Source organism: Crinia signifera, chromosome 11 (assembly GCF_055691185.1).
Source record: "Crinia signifera chromosome 11, ASM5569118v1, whole genome shotgun sequence".
In the NCBI taxonomy this organism is placed as follows: Eukaryota; Metazoa; Chordata; class Amphibia; order Anura; family Myobatrachidae; genus Crinia; species Crinia signifera.
This window is the reverse complement of record NC_139227.1, coordinates 8,714,508-8,729,578: the sequence shown is the minus strand read 5'-3', so window position 1 is coordinate 8,729,578 and position 15,071 is coordinate 8,714,508. Positions and strand designations below refer to the sequence as shown.

The 15,071-nt window shown below is 47.7% G+C and overlaps 1 protein-coding gene across 4 annotated transcripts in view; it reads right to left on the bottom strand.

Annotated features, from left to right (window-relative positions):
• The window catches only part of TK2 (thymidine kinase 2), a 29,369-nt gene that overhangs the window by 5,831 nt on the left and 8,467 nt on the right, over window positions 1-15,071 (bottom strand). For all 4 annotated transcript variants that reach the window (XM_083165582.1, XM_083165583.1, XM_083165581.1 and 1 more), the window contains one exon: window positions 239-327. In XM_083165582.1, coding sequence (XP_083021708.1) covers window positions 239-327 — 89 coding nt within the window. The remainder of the gene's footprint in view (window positions 1-238; window positions 328-15,071) is intronic.

The window sequence follows — 15,071 nt, the reverse complement described above, 5'->3', positions numbered from 1 at the left end:
CTTGTGTCTCACACGTTCAGTTCAGTGTAGCCCCTGTCCGCCCCTGCGCTCGCCAGAAGAGAGGGTCTGGCGAGCCCAGGCCGAGGATGGCAGGGGCTACATCTGTATCTTTCAGCAAGAACATGTTAATTCAGCGTTAATAGTACAATTAAATTAATGTTTGGAAACCGCAATTGCCTCTAGTTCAATTCACACATAAGAGCATGTATGCACCCACAGTATTAGAGAACATTCTTACCTATCAGGTCAACAGAGATGTCAATGTTCGTTGTGATCCAGTTAAACCACTCTGTTAAAACCACGTAATCCACTTCAGGCAGCTTCCCACTGCAAATACACAGAAGGCAGAAGAGTTAATGGAGATGTCACAGTGTGAGGAGTCTTAACGCGAGAAGGGATTAAACTCTACCAATAACCACGATTTATCTGTGCTGGGAAAGGACATTTGTAATGGCGACTGTATCATGTCTGCAGATTAACACGTTCTCTGTAGGTACAATATCTACATTGGTAGGGTGCAATGAGAGAGGTACATAGGGCCTTATTCTAGTTCACTGTTTCTGACAAAATCCTTCTTAGATGGACAAAACCATGTGCACTGCAGGGGGGCAGATGCAAAATGTGCAGAGCGAATTAGATTTGGGTGAGTTATTTTGTTTCTGTGCAGGGTAAATACTGGCTGCTTTATTTTTACACTGAAATATAGATCTCACTTTGAAGTAAAACCCCACCCAAATCTAACTCTCTCTGCACAAGTTACATCTGCCCCACCTGCAGTGCACATGGTTTTGTCAATCTAAGAAGGAATTTGTGAGAAAGAGTGAACCAAAATAACCCCCATAGAGAGATACATAGAGAATAATAACCATGTGGAAACACACAAGACAAATACAATATTCAATTATAACACTGACTGTTGCTCTTCCTCTCTTTACTCCACGTTCCCCAATATAGGAAAAGGCCGAGCTACAGATTTTTTTTAGAAAAGTTAAATTAAACACAGTTCTAATGCAAATGGGACTATTGAGGTCCGTACACACTGGGCGTTTTTTTTGCGTGTATGTAGAGCGATGATGCTGGAAATTTCTGGGCTGAAAATTGCTCAGAGCACACACACTGAGCAATTTCCGCCCGCCCAAGCTATTTTCGTGTGGATGGACGGCTTTCCATAGCAGGATGGTCAGCAGGATAGCATCCCGTTGCTCATTGGCTGGGCCATACACACTGGGCGGCTTTTGAGCTGAAAGCAGATCAAGTGGTTATGGTGAGCGGCTTTCAGCTAAAAATTGCCCAGTGTGTATAGGCTTGCCAAGTAGCTCTCAAGCCAGGAATGAACCCTGGCTTTCAGAATATAGGAAGCTTTAGGTTTCTTGTTGCTCAAAACTAGGCAATACAAAATGAAATATATGTCTTCTCTCCATCATACAGAATCTCTGGGCACCCCACTGGATTATCAACACAAGGCAAGGTGTTAGAAGACAGGTTCACCTAGTTGGGCACAGGTGTATCACCAATTATCACATTTTAATGTCCACAGGTGACCTGGGAAACATGAACCAATGGGGGTCCTGAGGACAGAGTTTGAGAACCACTGGGTTAGAATGTTCAGGAAGCAGCAGAACAAACTAATCCTCTGTCATTAGCATTCAGCTCAGGGAAGAGGGTGAGCACTGTCAGTGTTTGTCTGACCAATGAACCTATCTGACAATGGGGCAGATGTATTAAGCCTGGAGAAGAGATAAACTGGAGTTAAAGTGGAGGTAACATGGAAGAGATAACGCACCAGCCAATCAGCTGTGTTTGAAATATGACAGTTGGGATCTGATTGGCTGCTGCGTTATCTCCTTCCACTTTATCTCCAGTTTATCTCTTCACCAGGCTTAATACATCTGCCCCAATGGGCCTTCCCCTCACCTCTATTTATGTTTCGGCAAATCTGTGTCCCAAGTCCTGTGTGTGTGCATGTGTATGTGTCCTGCAGTCTGGTCATTGGCCAATCCATGAACCAGGTAGTTTTTATGATGCGGAGTTAATAGTCCACCAAGAAGAGATCTAGTGGCCAGTTTGACAATCAAAATCTTAACAAAAACAGGAGGGTGTGAGCTGAAATGTGGGATGCAGAGATGTTAAAAATTGCTTTAAAATTGCCTTATTATTACCAGTGTCGGCTTTACAACTTCAGAAAAGATGGTACTGGATAGCAGAGTTTGAAGTTGTATAGGAGACACTGTTAAGGTCTATACACATTATCCAATGTCCCCGCCGCCGGTGGGGGTGCAGGCATCGGCAAGTACATATATACTTGCCGATGCATGCCACGGAGTAAGCGACAGCAGGGGGGAGTGACGGTCGTGCTGCTGCTGCAGCATGGCCATCATTAACTATTACCTCCCTTGTCCGGACATGCTTGGATGAGGGTGGTGGTCGTTAACGAAGCAGGGAGCATCGTTAATCAAAGGGAGTGTACACACTAGGCGATATTGTCCAAAATAATCACTCAGAAAGCCCTTTCTGAGCGATATGGTGACCAATATCTTCTAGTGCAGACATTCCCAACCACGGTCCTCAAGGCACACCAACAGTGCAGGTTTTAGTGATATCCAGCCTTCAGCACAGATGGTTTAATCAGAATCCATCAGATACTAATTAAGTCACCTGTGCTCAAGCCTGGATATCTACAAAACCTGCACTGTTGGTGTGCCTTGAGGACCGTGGTTGGGAATGCCTGTTCTAGTGTGTATGGGCCTTTAGAATCACATAATTATTAACATGGTGGGATCCCTGCTTCGACCTCACACTGTCCCCATTTTCATGGACATCCTTTTGATAGCTAAACTCCGATACCCACCACCAAGCCTTAAGTGTATTTAGCAAAAAATATTTGCCAGGAATTGTAAGATTCCAGCACGTTTCTAAGGTCTTAAAACACACAGTAACTACATAAAAAATAAAACAAAAACTTTAAAACAAGAGCATAGAACATAACACTTACAATGAGTATGCAACACACTGGGACTAAAAAAAAATACATTTACAAAAAAAATAAAGATTTTTAGCTTATTGTAGCAGTCTTTGCCTTGTACCTAAATTAAAGGGACCCAACCCCCCCCACACCCCCTCCCTCCCAGAGAAATCCTGCATTTTTTCGAGAAGTAACAAATGACATGTGGTAACGAAGACATGCTAGACAACCCATATAAATACAGAACTATTCTTCATTGCTGCAAAAGGTCAGTAGGCTGCTGGCTCAGCCAGAGCTGTGGGCATTGTCTGCCAAAGAAGGAAGTTACTGAAAAATTCAAATACCCTAAACATCCAACCGACTCCACTATGTCATGCCAGAGAAATATTTGGTACTTGTGTATTATAGCGGCGCCCCCGATTCCCATCGCGCGATGTTTTAATCGCATCGCATGCCATGCACCCGATGGAACGCGATTTTTGCCCCCTATACGATGAAAGATTGTATAAGCACCGTAATGGGTGCTTACAATGTTAAATGCACCCCACCCCCCACTATAAACGTGAACCCGAAGCGTGGCGAGCGCAGCGAGCCCGCGAGGGGCGGCGGTACGTGTCCTCCGACCTTTTCATACCCCCACTATCCACGTCGGCGTGGAGTTGAGAACAGAAAGTGTAGCGAGCGCAGCGAGCCCGCGAGGGGCGGCGGTACGCGTCCTCCGACCTTTTCATACCCCCACTATCCACGTCGGCGTGGAGTTGAGAACAGAAAGCGTGGCGAGCGGACGTGGATACCTTCACAGGTATCGGAGTCCCCTCGCGGCCTTCACAGGTATCCGCTGCGCTTGCCACGCTTCGGGCTCGGTGGCTCGCTGCACTCGCCACACTTTCTATTCTCAACTCCACGCCGATGTGGATAGTGGGGGTATGAAAAGGTCGGAGGACGCGTACCGCCGCCGCTCGCCACGCTTCGGGTTCACGTTTATAGTGGGGGGGTGGTGGGGGGGTGCATTAGGGTGCTTATACAATGTTTAATCGCATCGCATTTTAAAATTGTATGGCATTGTACAATATCGCACGATATCGCATACCATCGTATGCCTTATGGTATGCGATGGGCGCCGCAAAAATACACAAGTACCAAATATTTATTTATGGAATACGTGACCTGCCTTAGGAATGTGATCCTACTGTATGGTGCGCAATATTTTTTTTTTCCTTAAAATATTGTCTTTTGCAGCCTATTTTTTGGCTTTATAAAGGTAATATACTCCAATATTGCATATATTCTGCACAAGCAATCCTTGACAAGGACTTTCTTTGAACAACATTTTTTATTTGAATTTATATAACAAATGTGAGCAACGCTGGCATTCATAGCGAGAAATATTTTGCACATCTCTCTCAGAGATTTCAGCACTCCAAGGGTTAAAATCTATTCTAACCTTACTATACTGTACGTAGTTCTATACTATAAGGATAATGGAGTGGGAGGAACCAGCCTCTAGTTCAGCACAGACCTGCAGCGGACTGTAGGTGTATTAACAGTACATTTACTTCATACAAAATGCAGTTGTATTAGGGATCAGTAATCCCTATGCCACCTGCTCGTGTGACCCGCAGCTTATTGCAAATGAAAGTCTACCATACATTACACAGACCGATATTAGAGCAAGAGATTCTGAATGGCCTTCATTGCTTACAAGCAGGATCAATCGAAATATCTCCCAATGTGAAAAACAAATGATCGGGCCCACGCTTATCTCTGCAAGGGCGGGTCTTCATTTGGTCATGTCTGCTCCTCTCCAAAGTAATTGAAACCGTTATGGTGAAAGGATAACAAGGACGCATACAATTTTAAGTATCCTAAGGTCTGTCGGCGTATGTAAACTTGTAGTCTTCTGATTGTTAGAAGGACTATTTGTATTGGCTTAAAATGCATTTTAGGGATATTAAGGATTAGTAAGCAGCTTCTGCAGAATGCCCGACAGCTGCTGCAATCAGTAACGGCCAGTGCTGCAAGCAGCCTCCAATCAAACAGGAGAGAAGAACCAACTGCTGTGTACAATGTTCCACAAACGCTTCGCAGCAGAGAATCAATCCAGCCATCTTAGAGGGGCTGTAGCGATTTGTGTACAGTGTTCCAAATATATTACTCAGGCAAAATATATATATACATGTATGGCGTCATCTACTGATGTTCTGCAGTAAATTAGAAATCCCATTTTACATAATTAAAAGGTGGATTTAAGCAAGAAGAGATGGATTTAAACCTTTCATCTATTCAACCAGTGCACTGCCAGATGGCCACATCTGTTGTGAGAGGAAGGAATACCCCCATCTAATGGTTACAAATGAGTGCTGAACAGCAGTTGTAAATAACAGAAATATTTACTTCGATTATTACCAAATGCAAAATTCGGTACTTGTTTCCTAGCATGGCGCCCATCGCATCGCATACCATTACACTAAATAAGGTATATGATGGTATGCGATGCGATATTGTACAATAAAATATTGCATCGTATGCCATTGCAATGGTACACTATTTTTGAATGTAGAAGCACCCTAATGGGTTCTTACAATGTTAAATGGCCCCCCATTGTCAACGCCACCCCCAAGCGTGGTGAGCACAGCGAGCCCACGAGGGGCGCCGGTACGCGTCCTCTGACCTTTTCATACCCCCACTATCCACGTCGGCGTGGAGTTGACTGTAGATAGTGTGGCGAGCGCAGCGAGCCCCGCGAGGGGACGCGGAATAAATGTAAAGTAATACGCGTCCCCTCGCTGCGCTCGCCACACTATCTAAAATCAACTCCACGCCGACGTGGATAGTTGGGGTATGAAAAGGTCGGAGGACCCGTACCGCCGCGCTCGCCATGCTTCGGGTTTGCGCATTGGCTTTGCGTTGTAAGCACCCATCAGGGTGCTTGTACAATTAAAAAATGCATCGCATGCGGCCATATGGCATGTAATGCGATGCGATCAGATGCCCTAAGATGGACATCGGGCCGCCGTGCTAGGAAACAAGTACCCAAAATTCAAAAATAAAATCAAACAAATGGCAAAAAAATAAAAAAAAAACGGTCTCTATATTTCTAATTATATACAGCCACGGGCATAGCTACCCCAGATGCAGGTACATATGTATCAAAGCTTGAAGACCGATAAAGTGGATGGAGATATGGTACCAGTCAATCAGCCCCTAACAGGCATTTCATAGTATGTGATTGAAATATGACAGTTAGAGGCCAATTGGGTGGCACTGTGGGTCCCATTTATAAATGAGTGATAAAACTTAAGATGACCATACACTTATACGATTTAGGCACTACGCACCCGATTCAGAAAAATCGGGTGAAATGTGTCAAATCATACGTGCCTTACCTCTGACTCCGATCAGATGTGCGGATCGGAGCCAGAGATCACAAGGGCTGCAATAAGGATTTGCCGGATCCTGCAGCTGGGAATACAAAAATTATACATTGGATGCAAAAGGGCCGCATTCAATGTATCGTACGTAATCCTGCTGCCCGGCGGGCAGTTGCCTGGGTATTGCATGTGAGGGAGGCATGTGATACCTTGCAGTAATGTGTGGGGGCCTTAATCGTGAATAATAAGACGTGTTGCATATGTTAAATGGTGCACCAGCCAATCAGCTTCCAACTGTCATTTTTCAAACATATGACAGGAGCGGATTGGCTGATGCACCATTGGTCATTTACAATGAGTTGATCACTGGTTGATAAACGAGCACCTCTCTCTCTCTCTTCGGGCCTTGACACATACAATTTGTGTTCCAATTGCCTGAAAAATACAGGATCTGCAGTGTGATGTGAATGGAGTATCATGGATGAGGACTAGACAGAAGAGTGTGAGAGGGAATAGTAACATAATGACTATTCTCAGAGCTCCCTCTGCTGGCCACTTCTTTAAATTATTCTCCATTTATTGCTGGTCTAGAATGCAGAAGCTGCATGTAAAATACAATTCTTATTTAGTAGACCCAAAGGCTCAGTCATATTTCATCTCGCTTATCTTCAAACATCACAGATGCTGACATTTTTTGACTGTATGCATTAAAGCCCCGTGCACACGGTTTGATTTGCCTAACTTTGCCTAAGTCAAAATCGACTCAAAATCAAATGGTTCCCGGCCGCATTCAATCACTATGCGCGGCACCGTGGCATCCAAATCGAATAGAAAAATAGACTGTGCAGGCAAGACTATATAGTACAGATCAGATAGATCTATATAGTACAAACGCAATGTGTACACGACACGGTATTATTTTATGTGTGTTATATTGTGTGTGATGGAGCCTGTATACAGAGAAGAACAGAACGTGCATTGAAAAGAAGCTGCCACTCTGTACACAGACTTAGTCGCACCCAGATACTGTATACAGCTGTCATCATATCTGCATCTTTCCCAGTGAGATCCTGAAAGAACTACGCCTCACTACCTACTATCAGGGTGATATCACATATGTATTATCTGGGCGCCCGATTTTTTTCATCACACCTAAAAACCACGTTCTATCACATCGCATACAATCATATTGCATGCAATGCGATGGGATTTGACGCGATTTTTATATGTACAGGCACCCAGGTGCCTGTTTTATATGTGAAATGGCCCCCCAGACCCCATTTTAATTGTATACCCACCCTGATGGCTAAATGCCCCCCATTGTTAACGCCACCCCACTATCAACGCCAACCCGAAGCGTGGCGAGCGCAGCGAGCCCCCGAGGGGCGGCGGTACGCGTCCTCCGACCTTTTCATACCCCCACTATCCACGTCGGCGTGGAGTTGATCCTATATATATAGTGGCGAGCGCAGCAAGCCACCGAGCCCGAAGCGTGGCGAGAGCAGCGGGCCCCGCGAATTACATGTGAAGTAATACACGTCCGCTCGCCTCGCTGCGCTCGCCACACTATATAAATTCAACTCCACTCCAACGTGGATAGTGGGGGTATGAAAAGGTCGGAGGACGCGTACCGCCGCCCCTCGCGGGCTCGCTGCGCTTCAGGTTGCCGTTGATAGTGGGGTGGCGTTAACAATGGGGGGCATTTAGCCATCAGGGTGGGTATACAATTAAAAATGGGGTCTGGGGGGCCACTTTACACATAAAACAGGCATCTGGGTGCCTCTACATATAAAAATGGGGGGCATTTAGCCAAAATCGCGTCGCATTGTATACCATACAATAGCATACAATGCGACGCAATTTTCTCTTCAAGGGAATGTCATTGGAAATCGCGTCGCATCACATGCTTAAGGTACTGGCATACAATTTCAACATCGGGCGCCCAGATAATACACAAGTACCGTTTTTTTCTCCAATGACATTATTTCCTTTTCTTTAACGCTCGTTCCGATTGCAATAATGGGTTTTGCATATAGTGTTACGCCAGTAGGTTTCTTGCTCTGACACAATTGGATAATAATGGTATACGTTTGTTCTCCTGATCCAGTCACTATCAAAAGGTTTCTGGGACAGTGACCAGATAGTAGGCCGACATGCACAGGGTCGACACTGCAAAAAGGTTGACACAAGCAAAGGCTCGACATGAAGGTTTTTTTTAGCTTTTTGGGGTGTAAATATTTACTTTGTAGTACGCGGACCCCCAAAATAATGTACTGCGTTCGCGTACCATGCTTCTTGCAGTCCACGTGGATGACAAAGTATGCAGCATGTGCCAAAAATGTAGAAAATCATGAAAAAAGGGATTTTTGTAAGAACTTACCGTTCGAATCCCTTTCTCTGATATGGTCCTGGTGACACAGCTCAACACTGGGATGTAGGAGGGTCCGAAGGAGCCAGGCACCTATCCTAAAGCTTTAGAGGGTAGGCTCCTCCCCTACTGCATCCCTGGACTCTTCAGTTCAATCTTTCAAAGCCACTGGAATACATTAACTCAGTACAAACGCCTGCACATATTATATGCACATTTTATAACAGAAAAACTGTTAACTTTTAACCATTTTAACATGAACATCATGAAACTTCTGGCATACTTACTGAGCGTAAGGGAGGGATCGCTGTGTCACCAGGACCATATCAGAGAAAGGGATTCGAACGGTAAGTTCTTACAAAAATCCCTTTTTCTCTTTCAATGGTCCTGGTGACACAGCTCAACACTGGGACGTTCCAGAGCCGGTCCTTTGGGAGGGTACGCTCAGGTCTGCAGCTCTCAGCACTGCTCGCCCGAATGATGCGTCCTCCGACGCGAACTCATGGAATCTATAGAATTTGGCAAATGTGTGAACAGATGACCAAGTGGCAGCTCTGCAAACCTGCTCAGCTGTGGCCCCATGTCGGACCGCCCAAGAGGTGGCAACTGACCTGGTGGTATGCGCATTTATTCTGGCCGGTACAGGCCTACCCACTTTGGTGTATGCAAAGGCTATCACAGAACGCAACCACCTAGCAATGGTCTGCTTAGATGCAGGCCAACCAATTTTATGTACGTCATACAGTACCAATAAAGTGTCAGTTTTCCTAACACTCTTCACTCTGTCCACATATATGCGTAAGGCACGCACAACATCCAAAGTCTTCAACTTGTCCCTTTTCTTGGAACCCTCTGGGGGTTGAAACACAGGTAGAACTATCTCCTGATTTAAATGGAAGGCAGAGACTACCTTCGGTAAAAATTGCGGCACTGTTCTCAGAACAGCCCTGTCATCGTGAAAAATTAAGAAGGGAGATTTGCATGACAAGGCTCCCAGCTCTGACACCCTCTTAGCAGATGCTACTGCTAACAAAAACACTAGCTTCCACGTGAGGAACTTAAAGTCAGCCGACCTTAAAGGCTCAAAAGGTGCCTTCTGAAGGCAATCCAAAACCAGTGACAGATCCCAAGGTGCTACTGGTTGCTTGTAAGGGGGTTTCAGTCTGGATACCCCTTGTAAAAAGGTTTGAATCTCCGGTAAAATGGCAATTCTTTTTTGAAAATAGATGGACAAGGCCGAAATCTGCACCTTCAACGACTGAAGGCTTAGGCCCGAAGAAAATCCATCTTGTAGAAAATCCAACATTTTTGATAATTTGAAGTGAGATGTGTGAGCTTTTTGCCTCTCACACCATCTAATATAAGTCTTCCAGACTCTATAATAATTTGCCGAAGAAACAGCCTTTCTGGCTTTTATCATAGTCTGCACTACTGCGTCAGAAAATCCTTTCTTTTTTAAAATGGCGGTTTCAATAACCAAGCCGTCAAAATCAATTGATCGGAATCCAGGTGATTGAATGGGCCTTGTCTTAACAGGTCTGGTCTCAGAGGTAGACGCCATGAATCCACTGATAACCTCTGAAGCCTCGAGTACCAAGACCTCCTTGGCCAATCTGGGGCCACAAGGATCACCGGAACCTTCTGGTCCTGTATCCTCTTCAACAGTCTCGCTAACATTGGAATTGGAGGGAATGCATAAAGAAGGTCTCCCTGCCAATGAGTAGTCATGGCATCCACTGCCTCTGCTAGCGGATCTCTCGTTCTGGCATAGAACCTGGGCACCTGATGGTTGAACCTGGATGCCATTAGGTCCAAATCCGGAGTTCCCCACATTGCTGTGATCTGGTGAAACACCTGAGGATGTAGGCTCCATTCTCCTTCCTTGAGCTCCTCCCTGCTCAGGAAGTCTGCTTCTATATTCTCCACTCCTGGAATGAATATAGCCGATATGGCAGGAACATTCTGTTCCGCCCATAGGAAGATTCTGTTGATTGGTAACACTGATTCGTCTGCCGTCCACAGGCCCTGCAGCCTGAGATCCAGGGCTACTGCCCCCCAGCCCCTGAGACTGGCATCGGTAGTTACTACCAACCAGTCCCAGGTCTGTAATGACCGACCCCATTGAAGGGAATCTACCTCTGTCCACCATTTCAAGGAGTCCCGAGTGTCCGCAGACAGCACTATCAACTCCGTCTTCATGGACAAAGTGTTTCCTGACCAGGCTGACAAAATGTTCCATTGGAATACTCGTGAGTGGAACCTGGCAAATTGAAGCGTTTCGAATGACGCCACCCTTTTCCCCAGGAGTTTGAGGCACCTCCATACTGACAAGCTCGGAGCTCTGAGAATCTCCTGAACTAGGGTGACCAAGTCCCTGGCCTTTATCTCCGGGAGAAATACCCGATGGAGATGGGTATCCAGTATGACTCCCAAGAACTGGATCCTCTGTGATGGTACCAACTGAGATTTTTGTAAGTTTAAAATCCAGCCGTGAGCCTGCAAAAAACTGATGGCCTCTCTCAAGTGACTTTGCAGCAGGATTGCTGACTCCGCCTTGAACAGGAGATCGTCCAAATAGGGTATTACTGTGATTCCCCTGAGCCTCAGCACTGCCGCCATCACAGACATTATTTTTGTAAATACCCTTGGTGCGGTTGCTAGCCCAAAGGGTAACGCCCGGAACTGTAAATGCAGTTCTCCTATGGCAAATCTCAATAGCGTCTGATGTTCCGGGTGAATGGGAACGTGCAGATATGCGTCCTGGACATCCATGGACGCCAAAAATTCTCCCTGGTCCAGACTCAGGAGTACTGACCCTAGGGACTCCATTTTGAAATGGTCTACCCATAGGTGAACATTTAAGGACTTCAAATTTAGTATTGGTCTGAAAGACCCGTCTGGTTTGGGCACCAGGAACAGCGTGGAGTAAAATCCTTTCTTCCACTCTGCCCTGGGAACCGGAATTACCACCCCTTTTTCCAAAAGGGAATGAGCCGCTCTCATAAGAGCTGTGCGCAGGAGCGCCTGCTTTGGTATGGGTGTGGGGATGAACCTCTTCGGAGGGCGCCCTCTGAAAGGGATTTTGTAACCCTGGGTAATAATCTCTAAGACCCAGGTATCCTGGTCTAGAGAAGCCCAAGCGTCCCTGAAGTGTGTGAGACGCCCCCCCACCTTTATCCCTGCCGGGCTTATCCCCAGGCAGTCATGCGGAGGGTTTATCCTCTCCTTTAGAGGCAGGCTTCTTATGGAAAGAGCCAAACTTGGACCTTTGAGATTTGCCCCTGGAGGTCTGAAACCTTCCCCTGAACGACTGTCCCCGAAAGGACGCACCACCTCTAGGGGAGGGCCGAAAGGACGGCCTAAAAGCAGCGAATCTGGATGACTGCTTTGTTGAGGAGGCCGGCAGAAACGTACTCTTGCCGCCTGTGGCTTGTTTTATAATCTCCTCAAGTTCAGAACCAAAAAGTAACTTTCCCTTGAAAGCTAACAATTCTAGGGCCTTTTTGGACTCATTGTCCGCTTCCCAGGCCTTAAGCCAGAGTACTCTCCTGGCATTAATGGAGACTGTGGACACTCTGGTAGCCATTTTAAGAGCTTCCTCCTCTGCTTCCACCGCATATTCTGCCGCGGCCTTAATCTTTTCTGCTACCAGCAAAGCACCAGGGTCAGCCTGCAGCATGGTGCATAACTCACCAGCCCACTCTATAATGGCCTTAGAGACCCAGGCTGAAGCAATAAGGGGGCGCAGGGTAAACCCCACCCCTTCAAAAATAGCTTTGAGGTTTCCCTCGAGCTTTTGTGTGCAAACATTGCACGCGCTCAGTGCACTAAGGGCTCCCTCCCCCAAAACCACAGCCTGATGCTCAGACATGATGCCAGTGAAAAATATATATATATCTCAATATACACAGTGCAAACAATTGTACAAGCGCTTATACAAAGTCAATGCACCCAGTCACTTAGCTGTCTGTAGGTTTCAACTGCGGGGAAGCGATGCCCAGGAAATCCAAGTCACTCTGCCAGGATCAATTAGCCAGCTCAGCTCCGCTGCAAGCGTTCTGAAAGGCGCCAAAGTCAGAGTGAAGGAAGAGACCAAAAGTCCCTGCTGCTGCGGGGTCCGTGACCTCTTGGCGCCAACCACCCCCAGCTAGCCGCTCCTTAGGTAGGATTTCCTTGTTCCAGTGTCTCCCCCTCAAATGGGGACCACTTGGAACATGCCTGTCACAGCGCTGCTGTCCTCTCAGTCAGGAGCTCAGCGTGTAAGCTCCGCATAAAATGGCCGCCGCCATCACGGAGCGCCTGTCCCCCATGATCCCCACCTAAACGTGGAGCCGGTTTCAGGCTACTCCGGAGCCCAGGCAGCCTCTTAATAGAGGCTATGAGCGCAGCACAGGGAGACCAGACAGTGTCTACCCTGTGCACAGATAGCTGACAGGACGCGCTTCTGTCAGCTCCTGCTGCGCTAGCAGTGTGAGGATTCACTATGAAAATCCTCACACTGTGCCTACCTAGCTAGGGTAACAGTTAATAAAATAATAAAAATCCCCTAACTACTCTATTTCTTCGGCTGCTCCGCAGCCCTTTAGAATAGCACCCACTCCAGTGGGCACCTAACACGAACTGGAGAGTCCAGGGATGCAGTAGGGGAGGAGCCTACCCTCTAAAGCTTTAGGATAGGTGCCTGGCTCCTTCGGACCCTCCTACATCCCAGTGTTGAGCTGTGTCACCAGGACCATTGAAAGAGAAAAATCATGTTGCGTCAATCAATAGTGGTCGAGCTATAGTTCTGGACCAGGGCAGTGGTGTAGCTAGGTTCCACGGTGCCCGGAGCATGGGCATGTTTCGCGCGCCAGTAGGTGGGACCCTTGCAAGGCGAAAAGGGTGCGCGGCCAAACATTATACCACACACCGTAATGCCCAGGCTGCTCCCCCTGTATAATAAAAGGACACCACAGGCTGCCCCCCCTTTATACTAAGAACAGGACACCACAGGCTGCTCCCCCTGTAGTGGTCACTGGCGTGGTGATCCCAAAGTTCAGGATATTATGGGGGGGGGGGTTTAGTTCCCACTCCGTCACGTTGGTGGTGACTGTGGGGAGCTAGGTGTAAGGGAAAAGCAGGGTTGCCGAATTTCTTATTCTCCTCTCCGGGAGAAGCCGGGAAAGGAGCGTTTCAGTAGCCGCTCAGGGGGCGGAGCTTAAGCATGACATCAATAAGCCCCGCCCCCATGCTGGTAAACCAGCAAATTCAGGGATCTCCATGGAGGGGGCGGGGCTAAAATGACACGATTGTGTCATTTTAGCTACGCCCCCTCCTCTGCGATCCAGGGGACAGCGGGGGTCTCCCCTGAATCCGGGAGGGTTGCCCACCCTTCCGGGGGGCCGGGAGGAGGACCCGATTTTCGGGAGACTCCCGGAAATTCCGGGAGGGTCGGCAACCCTGGGGAAAAGTCACTGGCTAAAAGGGGGAAACAAATAGTCTCAGGCTGGTGCCCTAGCTACGCCACTGCCCCTCTACTGCTATTTGACCCCTCATTTTTCTACTCACCTGTTGCGGTGGTGTCTCCTTGTGCCGTTGAGGTGCTGCTTGTGTGACACTTCCGCCGGACAGGGACTGAGCAGCAAGAGGAAGCACAAGAGCGCATAGAGCTCTTCAGCCTCTTCCTGCTGCAGCTGCTGCCAGAAACAGCAGCGCGGCGATTGGAATAAAAAAATAATAATTACAGGTGCCCCCTGACAAGCCTGGCTGTGTCCCCCCTGCCACCGGCATGCTGGACGGACAGCGTCACCGGACCATTTAATGCATTGGGCACCGGCGGTTGGTCCGCCCCTGAAATATCCCCCTCCTCATCTCCGGCATCCCCCGCGGCGTCCCTCCCCGTGACGTCATGGCGCTGGCGCACCGCATCCTAAACCGGCGCATGCGCAGTGTCTGCGCTTGCCGGTTTTTACTTTCCCCCACCGATGCCGGGCACAGAAGGGAGCGGGCGAGCAGTGCTTGGGAGCCGGTGGCAGATCTCCGGCGCCAGATGACATGTCTGCGCCCGGAGCATATGCTCCACCGGCTCCGCCTTAGCTACGCCTCTGCACCAGGGACATGCCTATCTTTTTGGACCCCTGGTGGGGCAGTACTGGTTGTCTACGCGGCATGGAAAAGACAACATGGCCTCACATGGGGGGTTATTCTAGTTCACTCTTTCTGACAAATTCCTTCTTAGATGGACACCCTGCCCGGTGGTCAGCACCCTGCCCTAAAAAAATCCCGGTGTGAACTCTTAAGGTACGTACCCACGGTAAGATATAGTGCAAAATCTAGCTAGTTTCGAATAGCATGCTAGATTGTGCACTATATCTTACCGTGTGTATGCACT